This window comes from Mastomys coucha, unplaced genomic scaffold, assembly GCF_008632895.1.
Source record: "Mastomys coucha isolate ucsf_1 unplaced genomic scaffold, UCSF_Mcou_1 pScaffold9, whole genome shotgun sequence".
Taxonomy (NCBI): domain Eukaryota; kingdom Metazoa; phylum Chordata; class Mammalia; order Rodentia; family Muridae; genus Mastomys; species Mastomys coucha.
The window spans coordinates 10997961-11010407 of NW_022196915.1; the positions used below are offsets into that span (position 1 = coordinate 10997961).

General features: G+C 48.5%; 1 protein-coding gene across 5 annotated transcripts in view; it reads right to left on the minus strand.

Annotated features, from left to right (window-relative positions):
• Positions 1 to 12447, minus strand: part of Dlg5 (discs large MAGUK scaffold protein 5) — a 110453-nt gene that overhangs the window by 59109 nt on the left and 38897 nt on the right. For 4 of the 5 annotated variants that reach the window (XM_031362906.1, XM_031362904.1, XM_031362905.1 and 1 more), the window contains exons 2-4: positions 10975 to 11043; positions 1825 to 1987; positions 266 to 409 (exon numbers count right to left, since the gene is read on the minus strand). In XM_031362906.1, coding sequence (XP_031218766.1) covers positions 266 to 409; positions 1825 to 1987; positions 10975 to 11043 — 376 coding nt within the window. The remainder of the gene's footprint in view (positions 1 to 265; positions 410 to 1824; positions 1988 to 10974; positions 11044 to 12447) is intronic. The other variant, XM_031362907.1, reaches the window with a different exon arrangement.

The following is a 12447-nucleotide window of genomic DNA, read 5'->3' on the forward strand; positions in this document are numbered from 1 at the left end:
CTCTCTCTCTCTCTCTCTCTCTCTCTCTCTCTCTCTCTCTCCATAATCTGCCAGCTTCTAAGACTGATAAGACAATGTTGGGAGGGGCTAACAGTCTCTTTCATACTTAGCAAAACTGAGTCCAAGAGGCACAAGTCCTCTTGCAGAAGTAGGGCCGCTTGCTAAGTGGGAGAACCAGAGCCCTGGACTCTCCTGTTCACAGACGGAGAAGGGCAGAAAGTGGCTACTTCACAAGTGCTGGGGTCTCTCCCAGCACGACACTCACTGATAGAAGTCTGTCTCCTTGGCCACCTCCTCGCACCTCTTCAAGGCGTTGGTGTGCTGGTTCTGTAAGCTCTGCAGGTCCGACATGGCCCGCACACACTGGATCTTTAGCCTCTCATAATCAGGATTCAGCCTGTGGTAGGGTCTGGGCCCAGGAGCAAAGAAGCCCATGAACACAGGCCTCGAAGATCATGGGAACTCAGGCTGTGTACTAGACTACCCAGCCCAGGGGATGCCAAGTCCTGGCTCCTATGTACTGTGACCTCCTGGTGCTTATGAAACTTGTTATCCTGGCTTCAGGCAGCAGAGGCAGGGGCTCAAATGGAGGGAGCCATGGCTTCCTGAGTTCCCTCAGTATGCCTGGAGGGGCAGACTAGCTCTCTCTCTATGTTCCCAGGAGTCTATGCCACAGGTCTGGGCTCATCAGAAACTATAATGATGCTTCTCCTGTCTTAGGAACAGGAATGGTCCACCCTAGGTGCCTATTACTACATAATCAGTATTTCCAGGGAGGAGACTCGACATCAGGACGGCTTTATAAGCTCCCCAGGGGATTCCAATGTGGCGCCAAGGTGAGCACACAGGCCAAGAGCTGTGCTGCTCCAAGTGAAGCTCCAAGGCCTCAGCACTGGCAGCACATGAAAACTGAGAGACAGGCAAATTCTCAGGCCAGGCCTTGCTGCAGAAATCTGACTCCCAGGATCTGGATGGAGAGAAGGGAACCCTGCATCCAGCACTTCAATAGATTCTCTGGAGAACGCTGGTGCATGGCTCCCTGCATCCAGCTGAGTGAACACTTTTGAAAAGAGAACAGATACCAAACTCCCAAGGATAATTTCTCCAAAACAATAGGATTCCAGGTAAAATGTACCTTTACAAGACACCTATATGCCAAGAACAACATATGGTTTTTCAAACCACAGAAAGCTCTAGCCAGCAATACAGCAGGCTGTGGTCTTCAGGGAATTAAGCAGCTTAGGGCCTTCAGAGGGACAGTGTATGTATATGCATGCCCGTGAGCACATACACACGCAAATGCACAGGCAAACAGTGGGATGCAGCAGATACAGAGTCAGGCTTACTGCATCAGCACAGAAGGCCTGCCAGGGCCAGAGAGCACCTACCACACAACCTAGCTCCTCTATCACCAACTCCCAGAGCTGGTCTATCACAGAAGCTACTGCACATCTGGGTTACCTCAAATGTATGATCGAAACACACACATAACCCACCTTAACCCTAATTTGATTAGGTCATAGGCTCTTATTTTCACTTGGAGAAGGCATAACACACAGAGAAACAGAGACAGTGGGGAGGAGAGGGAGAGGGAGAGGGAGAGAGAGAGGGAGAGGGAGAGGGAGAGAGAGAAAGAGAGAGAAAGAGAGAGAGAGAGAAACACCCCCCACCCAGGTTTAAGGTTCTGCACCTGGGTAGTATCCCGAGAACACAGGACACAAACCTGAAGCTGAAACCTCCAGAAACAGAGAAGCTAAGGGGAAGGAGCTTAAGGTGACAAAGTGGTGTCTGGATGGTCTTTGGGAAGTTGGGACAATTGACTACCTTTTGTCGAAGGTGGCTCCATGGGTGGCGAAGGCCAGGCGCTTGCGTAGCTCGTTCCTCTCACGGGTCATCAGCCTTAGCTGAATGGAGAGGTTTTCCACCTTGTCATTAGCCTGCTGCTCGGTGAGGAGGGGTGGTGGGGACGGTGCCTTCCCGGTAGTCCCTGTGGGTAGGTAAGCACAAGTTGACATGCACTCTGCATACTCCCAAGGTGCCAGCACTATTCTGCCATCATGGCTTGCCCAGCTACTCATGAACAGTAATGAGCCCTAGGCCTTCCCAAAGGTACCAAGTGAGACCAGGTCCTGTCAGACACTGCAGGGATACCCAGTCCTGCAAAAGCAGGTCTCACCTCAAGCTCTCTTCACAGATGAAGTTGACACAAGGGTCTAGACCATTGGGGGGGGGGGGAAATCATATATTTCTGATGGTCTTAGGAACCCCCAACCATAAATTTATTTTTACTGCTACTTCACAAGTGTAATTTTGCTAGTCAGCAGTATCTCAGTTCCTAAGAACATTAGGAATATGTGTTTTCTGATGACTGTAGTCCACAGGTTGAGAACTGCTGGTCTAGACCATCTGGTCCTGACCCAGGACCCTGAGTATACCCACTCTCTCCCCATCCTGGATTTCACATCTCTAGGGTGGAATCATTTATGGCACTAATCCTTACCTGCCCTTAACATCTGGACATGCCCCTATCACCCATGTGACAAAGGAAGCAGGAGAGACTGCTCCCAAGCTCCAAGCAGAGGCCTGAGGAAGATGGCATATTGGAGCAAAGTGAATACTCCAAGAAGCAGGACAGCTGCCCCAAGGCTGACTGGGACCCACAAGCCATATCCCCATCCTCTCTTACCATAGCTGGACATGTAACTCAGTCCCTATTGCATATCCACTGCCTCTGGACCTGCCTAACTCAGCCCAGGCATGCTGGCTTGGAGGATGCTGACATTCATAGCTTATGAGATGCAGGTAAATCCTGAGGTATCTGTGGTTAACCCACACCATGCCCTCATCACCCATGCCCAGGACCGGAAGCATACAGATGCCTTACATTTTTACAAAGAACAACAGTCTTGCTGTCTCTGACCAGATCTAAACAGATCTCTAAGATTCCAAAGACAAAACGCTTCATCCATAAGAATTAGATCATGGCTCTTTTACAGTTAGCCCCATCAGCATTTCCACCTAATACCTCATCTAAGTCTTGGAGATCTGGAGTAGGTTCAGAGGAGCTCAGAGAACCCATCTCATTTTGTGGACATCATCAGGGGGACTGAGTCAACCCTGAGGTGTGGCACTTGTCTCCCCAGTGGAACCAGACATTCGAAGATCGTGACATTCACCATCTATCTGTAAGGCTCTGGCCAAACCCTTTCTCCTCCTTGTTATCTGATGGCTCATACAATTGACCAAATGTCAATTAAATGAAAAGTGAGCCTTGTCTCTTCCAGGAGCCCCAGGAAGGATGGGGAGTTCCATGTGGTCAGAGGGAACTGAATTTGTCATGGTATGAGGTGGAAGCCTCAAGCTCTTATCCCAGCATATATTAGCATCCCAACTAGAAATTCCCCAATCCCCTGAATCTAATACTCCTAAAATATATTCATCCTAATTGACTATGAACTTGACTGAATCTGGAATAAACTAAGAGACTTGCCTTTCAGTGGGTCTGAAAAGGCATTTCTAGGAAGGATTAGCTGAGTAGAGAAGACCTGCCCCATTGCTGTGAACCTCTATAAAGAGGAAGGGGTGGGGGCTGCGGCGATGCAAAGCTGCTGCAGCCTGCCTGCCTTTGCTTCTTCTTGCTGGTAGAACGGTTCTTAACTGACATCAGAACTCCGCTTCTTTGGATTTCCAACATGGACTAAAGGCCAGTGGCTGTCCAGGAATCCCCCAGGCCTTCAGCTCCAGTCCAGGGCTACTAAGGCATCCATCTTTGTGAATGGAGCAGCATCTGGTCTCAGGGACTAGGTGGGAGAACCTGAGCCAGTTGGCTAACCGACACAAAGTGGGTGCTGACATCTAGGGAATGCAGCCAAGGTGTTTGGGTCTGTACCGTGCCCCATCCTCATCTCATTAGTCTACCAAATGCCCACCAGGGTTATCCTAGCATTATCCATGAACAACTGACACCCATAAAAGACAGTAACAAATAGGTCCTTACTATTAGACCCAGACTCAGCTCAGACCTGGGCCTTAAGTTACATTGTACTGCTTCCCAATGAGATTAGACTCCTTAGGTCTCTACACTCCATTTTCAATCCCAATGTCTTCCCCCTTACCTAGACCAAACACAGAAGCACACAGGGAACATAACAGGATGAGGTTGGTCAGATCTGAGATCCCAGCAAGAAGCAGCCTTTCTGAGTTAGCTCTGGTAACTACAGCAGTTCCTAACAGAGACCTTAAGATGAAGCCCAAGATGTGCTCAGCCAGGAAGTTCTAAAGTAAACCAAGTGGTATGGAAAATCCTCTCCAGCACCATTCAAGTGAAATAGTCTCAGGGCTGGGGAAGACAGTTCAGTCAGGACATGACTTTCTTAACAAGCATGGAGACCTGAGTTTGAGTCTCTACAAGCCATGTAGAGCTGCCAAGCATCTACAGGTAATCCTAGTGCTGGAGAGGCAGAGACAGAGGATCCTTAGGGCCGGCTGGCCAGATGGTCTAGACTAACTGGCAAGCTCCAGGTCAGTGAGACATTGCCTCAAACGAGATAAAAGGAATCATACCAAAGGTTACCCTCTGGCTTCTACAAGCATACCTATACCTATGCATGTGTATTCATGCATAAAGATATAAATTTTTATTTTTTTTAATAAAATTTTTCCCATGCTTTCCAGAGTTGGAAAGCATGGGGTGATGTAGTCGTACCACACAAATAGTCACCTAAAGTCTCCCAAACCTACACAGCTGATTATTCTCCAACAAGAATCCATATGCCTCAGTAGCAAGAGGAGCACCAGACCAGGGCCAGACTATGGATACAACAGCCACATGCTGTGAGTGTGAGGGGTGGGAAAGGCAGCCACTGCTGTACTCAGTGGCAGAGATAGTGGACCTTGCACGGTAGTGAGCATTGCACGGTAGTGAGCAAGAGATACAATAGATCCCATTCTCCACCCTGCAAATCCCCAGTCCCTCTGCCACCACACACTGCTGAGGATCCGTGCGCAGCGCAGCTAGGCAGTGGGGTAGATGACTGGCTGTGGGCTTTTGGGTTCTATCTCCCTCATCCCTCAGTCCATGTCCCAGGTGACCCTGAGGCTTCCTCGGGCTTACTCACTGCAGGCTGTGGGCTTGACTTCAGATTCCTTGAGCCTGTATTGTCAGAAGCCAAGTAGAAAACTAGCACTAGCCAAAAATAGCTTGAGGGACACTCGGGTGACCTGATGGCTCGAGGCCCCGGCTACTGAAGGTGATACTAAGCAGGCACCAGATACAGAACATGGGCACCAGACTCACCAAAGCAGACTTACAGATATCTCAGGACCACCCAGAGCTGGTAGGAAGGACCTGGTCCTTCTCCTGGGCAACTGTTCTTGTAGCTCCTGAACTGTGCTAGAGAATGCATACCACCCACAGCTGTTGACTCAGAAGCCTAAGGAAACACAACTAGCCAACAGAAAAACACACACACTCACACACACACACACACACACACACACACACACACACATCCCTATCTCCTAGTGGTTCTGCTATAAAGTTTTGGCATCACACGCTTACTATACCTAAAGGAATCCCCTCTAGGTGAAATGCAGGTGCCTCCTGCTGGCCTCTTTCCCAAAGTAGGTGAAAGCAGGAAGCCCCCAGCACAGCAGCTGGAGCCTTGCCACTTGCTGGCTCTCTGGCCAGACACACTAATTCTCTGGAATCCTTCACTGGGGTCTGTTTTTCAGGACACAATGCACCTTCCCCAGAACCATGCCTTTCTTGCTATATTCCATAGGGACTGAAGGCTAGCTTCCTTCTGCCTCTCTCAGGTCTCTCTACATTCAAATCTGCCACTCGTCTCTCAAGTGTGGCCTTGTGAACATGCTCAAGTGATCTTTATAGGCATGGCACTTCCTGCAAGAGAAGAAAGTGCTCCCTCAAGACTAGATAACATCAAAAATGCAAGAATGTCAAGGGCCCCTGGGATAGGATAGACTGTCCAGGGGCTTTATAGTAGAACCACTAAGAGAGAGGTGAGTGTGTGTGTGTGTGTGTGTGTGTGTGTGTGTGTGTGTGTGTGTCCAGGGGCTAGGGATATAGCCAACTGGTAGTAAACTTGCCTTGCACACACAAGGCCCTGGATTCAGTCCTAGCACTATAGAAACCAGTGTCATAGAGCATACGTGTGATCCTAGCACTAAAGTGGACAAGTCAGAAGGATCATAACTGTAAGTCATCCTATGATGAGTTCAAGGCCACCCTGTCTCAAAAGATAGATAGATAGATAGATAGATAGATAGATAGATAGATAGATAGATAGATAGATAGAGATAGACAGACAGACAGACAGACAGACAGACAGACAGACAGACAGATAGATAGATAAAAAGCTGTCCAGGGAAGAAACTGCTAGGATCACAGGAAATATTCCCTGTCTCCCTGCCGACTTGGCTCCTTCCCCAACAGAAGCCACATTACCCTTTCCAGGAACCTTTCCTTGGAAGACAAGGAAATCCCTCTGCACCAGTCCTTCCCACGAGCCAAGGATCCATCTCTCTGGTACGTGAGAATCCTCCCACTACTTCCATCTGCAGGGAGCTAAAGGCTTCCCAAACTGTGACTAGGAGATGAGAAACAGAAGACTTCTGCGGAATTGGATCAGAAGCCTAAGAGTGTGCACTAGGGAAGCTCTGTGGCACAACTGACAATGAGGATGGGGGTCCTCAAGAAGCCACGCGACAAGCTGATGAAAGCTAGCCCCCAAGAGGCTTCCAGCAGGCACTGTGGCTACCAAGATGCTGACAAAGAATACAAAATGCTGGGAAAAAAATATATTCCTAGGCAGAATATGGTACCCCAATCCTGGATTTAGGAAGTTGAGGCAGGATAATTGGCAAGTGAGAGGCCAGCCTGGATTACATTGTAAGATTCTGTTGGTTTTTTTAAGGCCTAACTGGGAGAGGACTTGCCAGAATGTATGGAGCCCTGCATTTGGTCCCACCAGTAGGATACACTAAATGTGGTCCACCTGTAAGCCCCAGCACTAATCAAGTAGTGGCAAGAGGGTAAGAAATTCCAGATTGTTTTTGTCTACACAGCGAGTTCACACCCAGCCTGAGCTATAAGAGACACTTAGACTGGTTAGTTTTCATTTTCAACTTGACAGAGACTAGAGTCTCCTGGGAAAAGAATCCTCAATGGAAGAACTATGTTGCTCAGACCCTGTCTTGTCCTGGTTACTGGCTGACGTCAGAGACCCCACCCTACTGTTGACAGAACTGTTGTCCAGGTGATCCTGGACTATATGAGAAAACTAGCCAGGAGCAGAAGGGAAGGAGCCATGAAGCAGCCTTCCCCTGTAATTCCTGCCTCTGCTCCTGAGTTCCTGAGTTCCTCTGTGGTGGGCTTCCAGTTACCTGGAAGTGCAATCCAAATAACCCCTTCCTCCCCAAGCTGCTTTTGGTCAGAGTGTTCATCACAGTGCGACAACACTGTTTCAGAACAAGATCGAATGCACTCTACCTCCAGTCTTAACGTACCAAGGCCTCCTCAGGTGAGTACAGCTTGCCCTTCGCCACTGTTTCATCTGGAGATGAAGCAGGAAAGTGGGCGTGAACTCTCTGTTCTAGAGGACCTTTTCTTACCTTTCCTAAGGTCCATATACAAAGACCAAATAAAAGTGGGTTATCCATCTGGCCTTATGGGCACCATCACCCCAGTGTGCCAGTGATAAGCTCTGCCTCTCACTGGAAGGCACTGGCCCAGCAAGAACTGTCTAGCCATGAGGACGATTAGTCTAATCTCCTCAATGGACTAAAGGTAGCCCGTCACAGACATTTCACTTCCTACCCAAGCATGGTGGACTAACTGCTGATGGGCAGCCCTACCCTAGAGTTTCTGATCATTAGATGTTCAGGAACCTGTACCCCTGGTGAGTACCTGAGCATGTGGCACAGGGTCAGGCTTGTGCCACAGGCGTAGGGCTGCACCAGTGACTCCGTTGCCCTCAATGAGAAAAGATCCTTCCCAGGGCTTCTGGGGAAGGTGTCTTTGATCATACAGAGCCATTACAGGAACTAGCTGTCTTGTTCATCTGGATTGTCACCTGTGGCAATCAAGATGGAAACCCCTGGCCATAGGTGGCTACAGAATCAATTCCATGTGACTCATGTAAATGAGAAACTAGAACTGTCACTACATTTAAAGGCATTTATATGTAAAGAGCCACTTGGTAGTAGCTCCATATTGGACCTCATAGCTCTGGGTGCTGTAAGGTCTGGCTATGACAGCTAAACTGCTGTTGTAGGCAGCTCACCATATGCCTGAGGGCGCAGAGCCCCATCCTCATGTACCCAGCCTGATCATAGTCATGCCTGCTGTATGAGGTCACACATTTCCTGACTGGTTAAGGGAGTGGGCGTGGGTGTTTGCCTATGAGCAGAAGAGAAAGAAAAGCAAACCTTGGTGCCCGTGAGCTTGAGAGGATTGACCACAGGAATACAACCAGCTCTTGCGTGAAAGAACTGGGCACAGCCAGTGCAGGTTAAGCTCGTGATAGGGCACACATCAAAGGTTTGCTCTCTGCCTGTTCAGGACTCTCAAGAAGTATCAGGGACACTGCTGACCCTCAGCACAAGGGCTGACTTGCCTTCAAGTTCAGCCCACTGAGCTAGGCATGGTGGTACATGCCTAGAATCTCTACACTCATGAACATAAGCAGGAAGACCAACCAAGAGTTTGTAGTCTGCCTGTGCTACATAGAGACCCTCACAGAAAAATATAAATCTCATCTTCCTGCTCATTCTCAAAATCCTGATGTGAGCAGTAAATGCTTTAAGAAGCAGAGCCTCTCTCTGGGCCCCCTGTGAGATCATACATGCTCCTTGGAAAGCTGTCACTGCCAGCTCAGAACACAATGTGAATGTGTCTGCAGTATTTACTGGAGATAAGAGCAGCAAGACAGAGCAAACAAATGGCTCACTTCATCCTCCTATTTATCCTAGCAGCCCTGGCCCTGAAGAGCCAGACCCATAGTCAGACTGTAATTCGGGGCTCTTTGGAACCCCCTTCCTGAATTCTAGACACCATGACAGCTATGAGGTGACCGTGCTCTTTTCAGATGTGGAAGTCCTGATCCAGGAAAAGGAGAATGTGAACCTTATTTAGAAATTTAGAAACAGTGTTTTACAGATGAACAACTTGAAGCCACAGTAGACAAGACGGGTCTTGAACCTGGTGTGATTAGAGCGTCCTTAGTACACACACACACACATACACAGAGAGAGAGAGAGAGAGAGAGAGAGAGAGAGAGAGAGAGAGAGAGAGAGACAAAGAGAGACAAAGAGAGACAAAGAGAGACAGAGAGAAGAGGGGTGGGGCAAAACAAGGCAATTCATGAAGAAGACTACCATGAGAATTGCTGGCAAACTCTGTCCCAAACCCTTGAGAGCACAAGGCCTTGCCAAGTCTCTGATCTTGGACTCTGACCCCTGAGATCTGTGAGACACAGGCCCATGGCTGAAGTCCCAGTCTGAGACTACACTAAGGCAACCCAGGAAGATACACTCAGAGCCCATTCCTGGCACCTGCTTGCCTCTGATCATACTGCCCTCCCATGCTCTAAGAGATTATTTTAGTTTCTATCCTGAGACTGAGCAGTCAAAGGACCACCACTTGTCCTACGCAGTACCTGGTATGAAGAGTTCAGAAAGTTGTAGCTGGTCTTTGCTACTTTGTGGGTTCTTCTTTTTCCCACCATTCCACACATCCCTCCCCACCAGTTTTACCCCCTACACTACATAGGAGAGAAAAAAGGATAGAGGGAGAGAATTTTTTTCTTATTTTATTTCTTTTTTGAGCATGGCTACTGACAAACTGCAATCAACCCCTTTGAATGACCAACCAACCCTACCTATGGGGCCCTAGCATTTATGTACCCTCAAAAAGGTCCCAGAATTCCAAATGTCACACAACTGAAGAAACTATCTTTAGTTGGTAAAACCATGACTCTCCTGAGCGTGAGACAAATCATAGTCAGCTGTTGTGGACAGTCCAAAGCAATCCCATATCCTCATCCCTGGGATTAAGACAAAAACACATTCTTATATTTCTGTTTTTTAAAGAAACCAAAATTCCAAAATTGTCACTACAGAACATGAACTGATAGCTCTAGATGGTTTGGGAAACTAAGACATGGTACTTCTCCTCTGTGGATATCACCTTTCCCATCTCTCTGTAGCAGGGAAGCGCAGTGACTAGACCAAGATCTCTTGTTCTCCTTCAAGTCCATAAACTCCAGGACCCCACTAAAGGGTTCCATCCATCACAGTCATATAAAACATTGGGGCAGTGTTCAGTGGTGGTACATGCCTTTAATCCCAGCACTTGGGAGGCAGAGGCAGGTGGATTTCTGAGTTCAAGGCCAGCCTGGTCTACAGAGTGAGTTCCAGAACAGCCAGGACTATGCAGAGAAACCCTGTCTGGGAAAAAAAATTGGGGCTTCTTCCAATAGAGGGGTGCAACACAAGGCAAAGGTTACCCAGAGAAGCTTGAAAAGCTTAGAAAATCATATGGCCGCTTGCCAGCAGAGAGACCTAAGTCAGGGCTGGTCTCACTCTTCTAGGCTCAGGGAAACAGTCATTTCAGCATGGACCAGACTCTTTCTCAGGACAACACATGACCCCTACTCCAGAGAACAAGCACGTGGGGTCAATCTTAACAAGCAGCTTTTGGGGAGCTGGACAGACTCACTGCTCACACCCTAAAGAAGTGATAAGGAAGGCAGACATGTCTCCCACACCCAGTTCTCTAATACCAAACCCAGACTGTCATTGACAAGAAAAAACAAGAATTGTACCATCAGAGAAGGACTTCACACATAATCAGACAGAGGACTGCTGTGCCGTGCCAGGGGTCCCCTCCCAGGCCATCCCTGCTCAATACCAAAGCCACAACCCATCCATGGTCCCCAGGAAGGAAGCACTCACCCACACTGCTGAGGGAGCTGCTGCTCTCCGAGTCTGAGGGCATGATGGACAGGACGCTGTAGGTGGAGCCTGGGGACAGAAAGGGAACCAATGTCACTAACCAGACGGGCCATTCAGCCACAGCCCGCTCTGCTATGTCAGCCCACTGCACCAGGCCTGGGAACCTGGAGTCCAGGTCAAGAGGCAGATGTGGTGAGCAGTATCTGGACTTGGCGCCTTATGCCTACCTTCTTACTCACATTCACACCCTGCTTCTCTGGGCAGTTGGTAGAGGGAAGTCCAGGCTGCTAGCTGCCTTCTATCCCCCTCATGACCATGTGAGTTTCAACCCCAGAGAAGAGAGAATTGACTCCACAAAGTTATCCTGTGAGCTACCCACACATACATGTACTCTTGCACACACAAACATATACACAATGATGATGATGACGACGACGACGACTATGATGATGATAATAATAATAATAATAATAATAATAATAATAATAAATTAGTAAGCAGGCAGTGGAGGCATATGCCTTAAATCCCAGCTCTCAGGAAGCAGAGGCAGGTGGATCTCTGAGTTCAAAGCTAGCCTGGTCTACAGAGCAAGATCCAGGATAGCTCAGGCTATACAGAAAAACCCTGGCTCAAACAAACAATAGATAGATAGATAGATAGATAGATAGATAGATAGATAGATAGACAGACAGACAGACAGACAGACAGACAGAGTAAAAGCATGGCCAAAAACATGGCTCAAAAGGAGGAAAGAGTGCTTGCCACCAAATCTGATGACCTAAGTTCAATCCCTAGGTCCTGCAGGTGGAAAGGAAAAAAGCCTGTCCCCTGCAAGCCGTCCTCTGACCTCCAGCCACATGCTATTACACTTGTAAGCCCTCCCCACACACTGAATAAGTGTAATAAAAATTTTAATAATAAAAAAATGAAAACTTAAAAGCAATCACAACGTCACCCAATCCAAGAGCAGCACGTTTTGTTTGGTGCTATTTCCACCTTGGGGAGGATAGGAGCTGGGGGTGAGCAGGCACCCATCGTTGTTAATCTACTGTGTGCACACTGCCATCAGGGTTTGGTCTCAAGTACTGTTTAATACTGGGTGCAGCCTGCCAGCCTCAGGAATGAATAAGCTATGTGTTGAGATGCTGGGTGAGCAGTACTCGGCACGGCACACCAAGCAAAGCACCTAGCCTGCTGGACCCTGGATCCACCTTGTATGAGGAAGAGGCTGGGCCTCATGCAAGGTCCTGATCTCTTGCATCAGTGACATGTCACACTAAGGAGTGAAAACCAAGTGTGTATATTGCTCTCTGAGGCCACGGCTGATGCAAAATTAAAGAAGGCAAACTGATGCTACCGGAAGACTACACGGGGGGGTTGCAGAAAAGCATGCCAGGCAAGGGTGGCAGGTTACCCAACACAGGCATGAAGAGGAATGAATGTCATGTTCCTAGAACCAGGTGGCTGAGCACA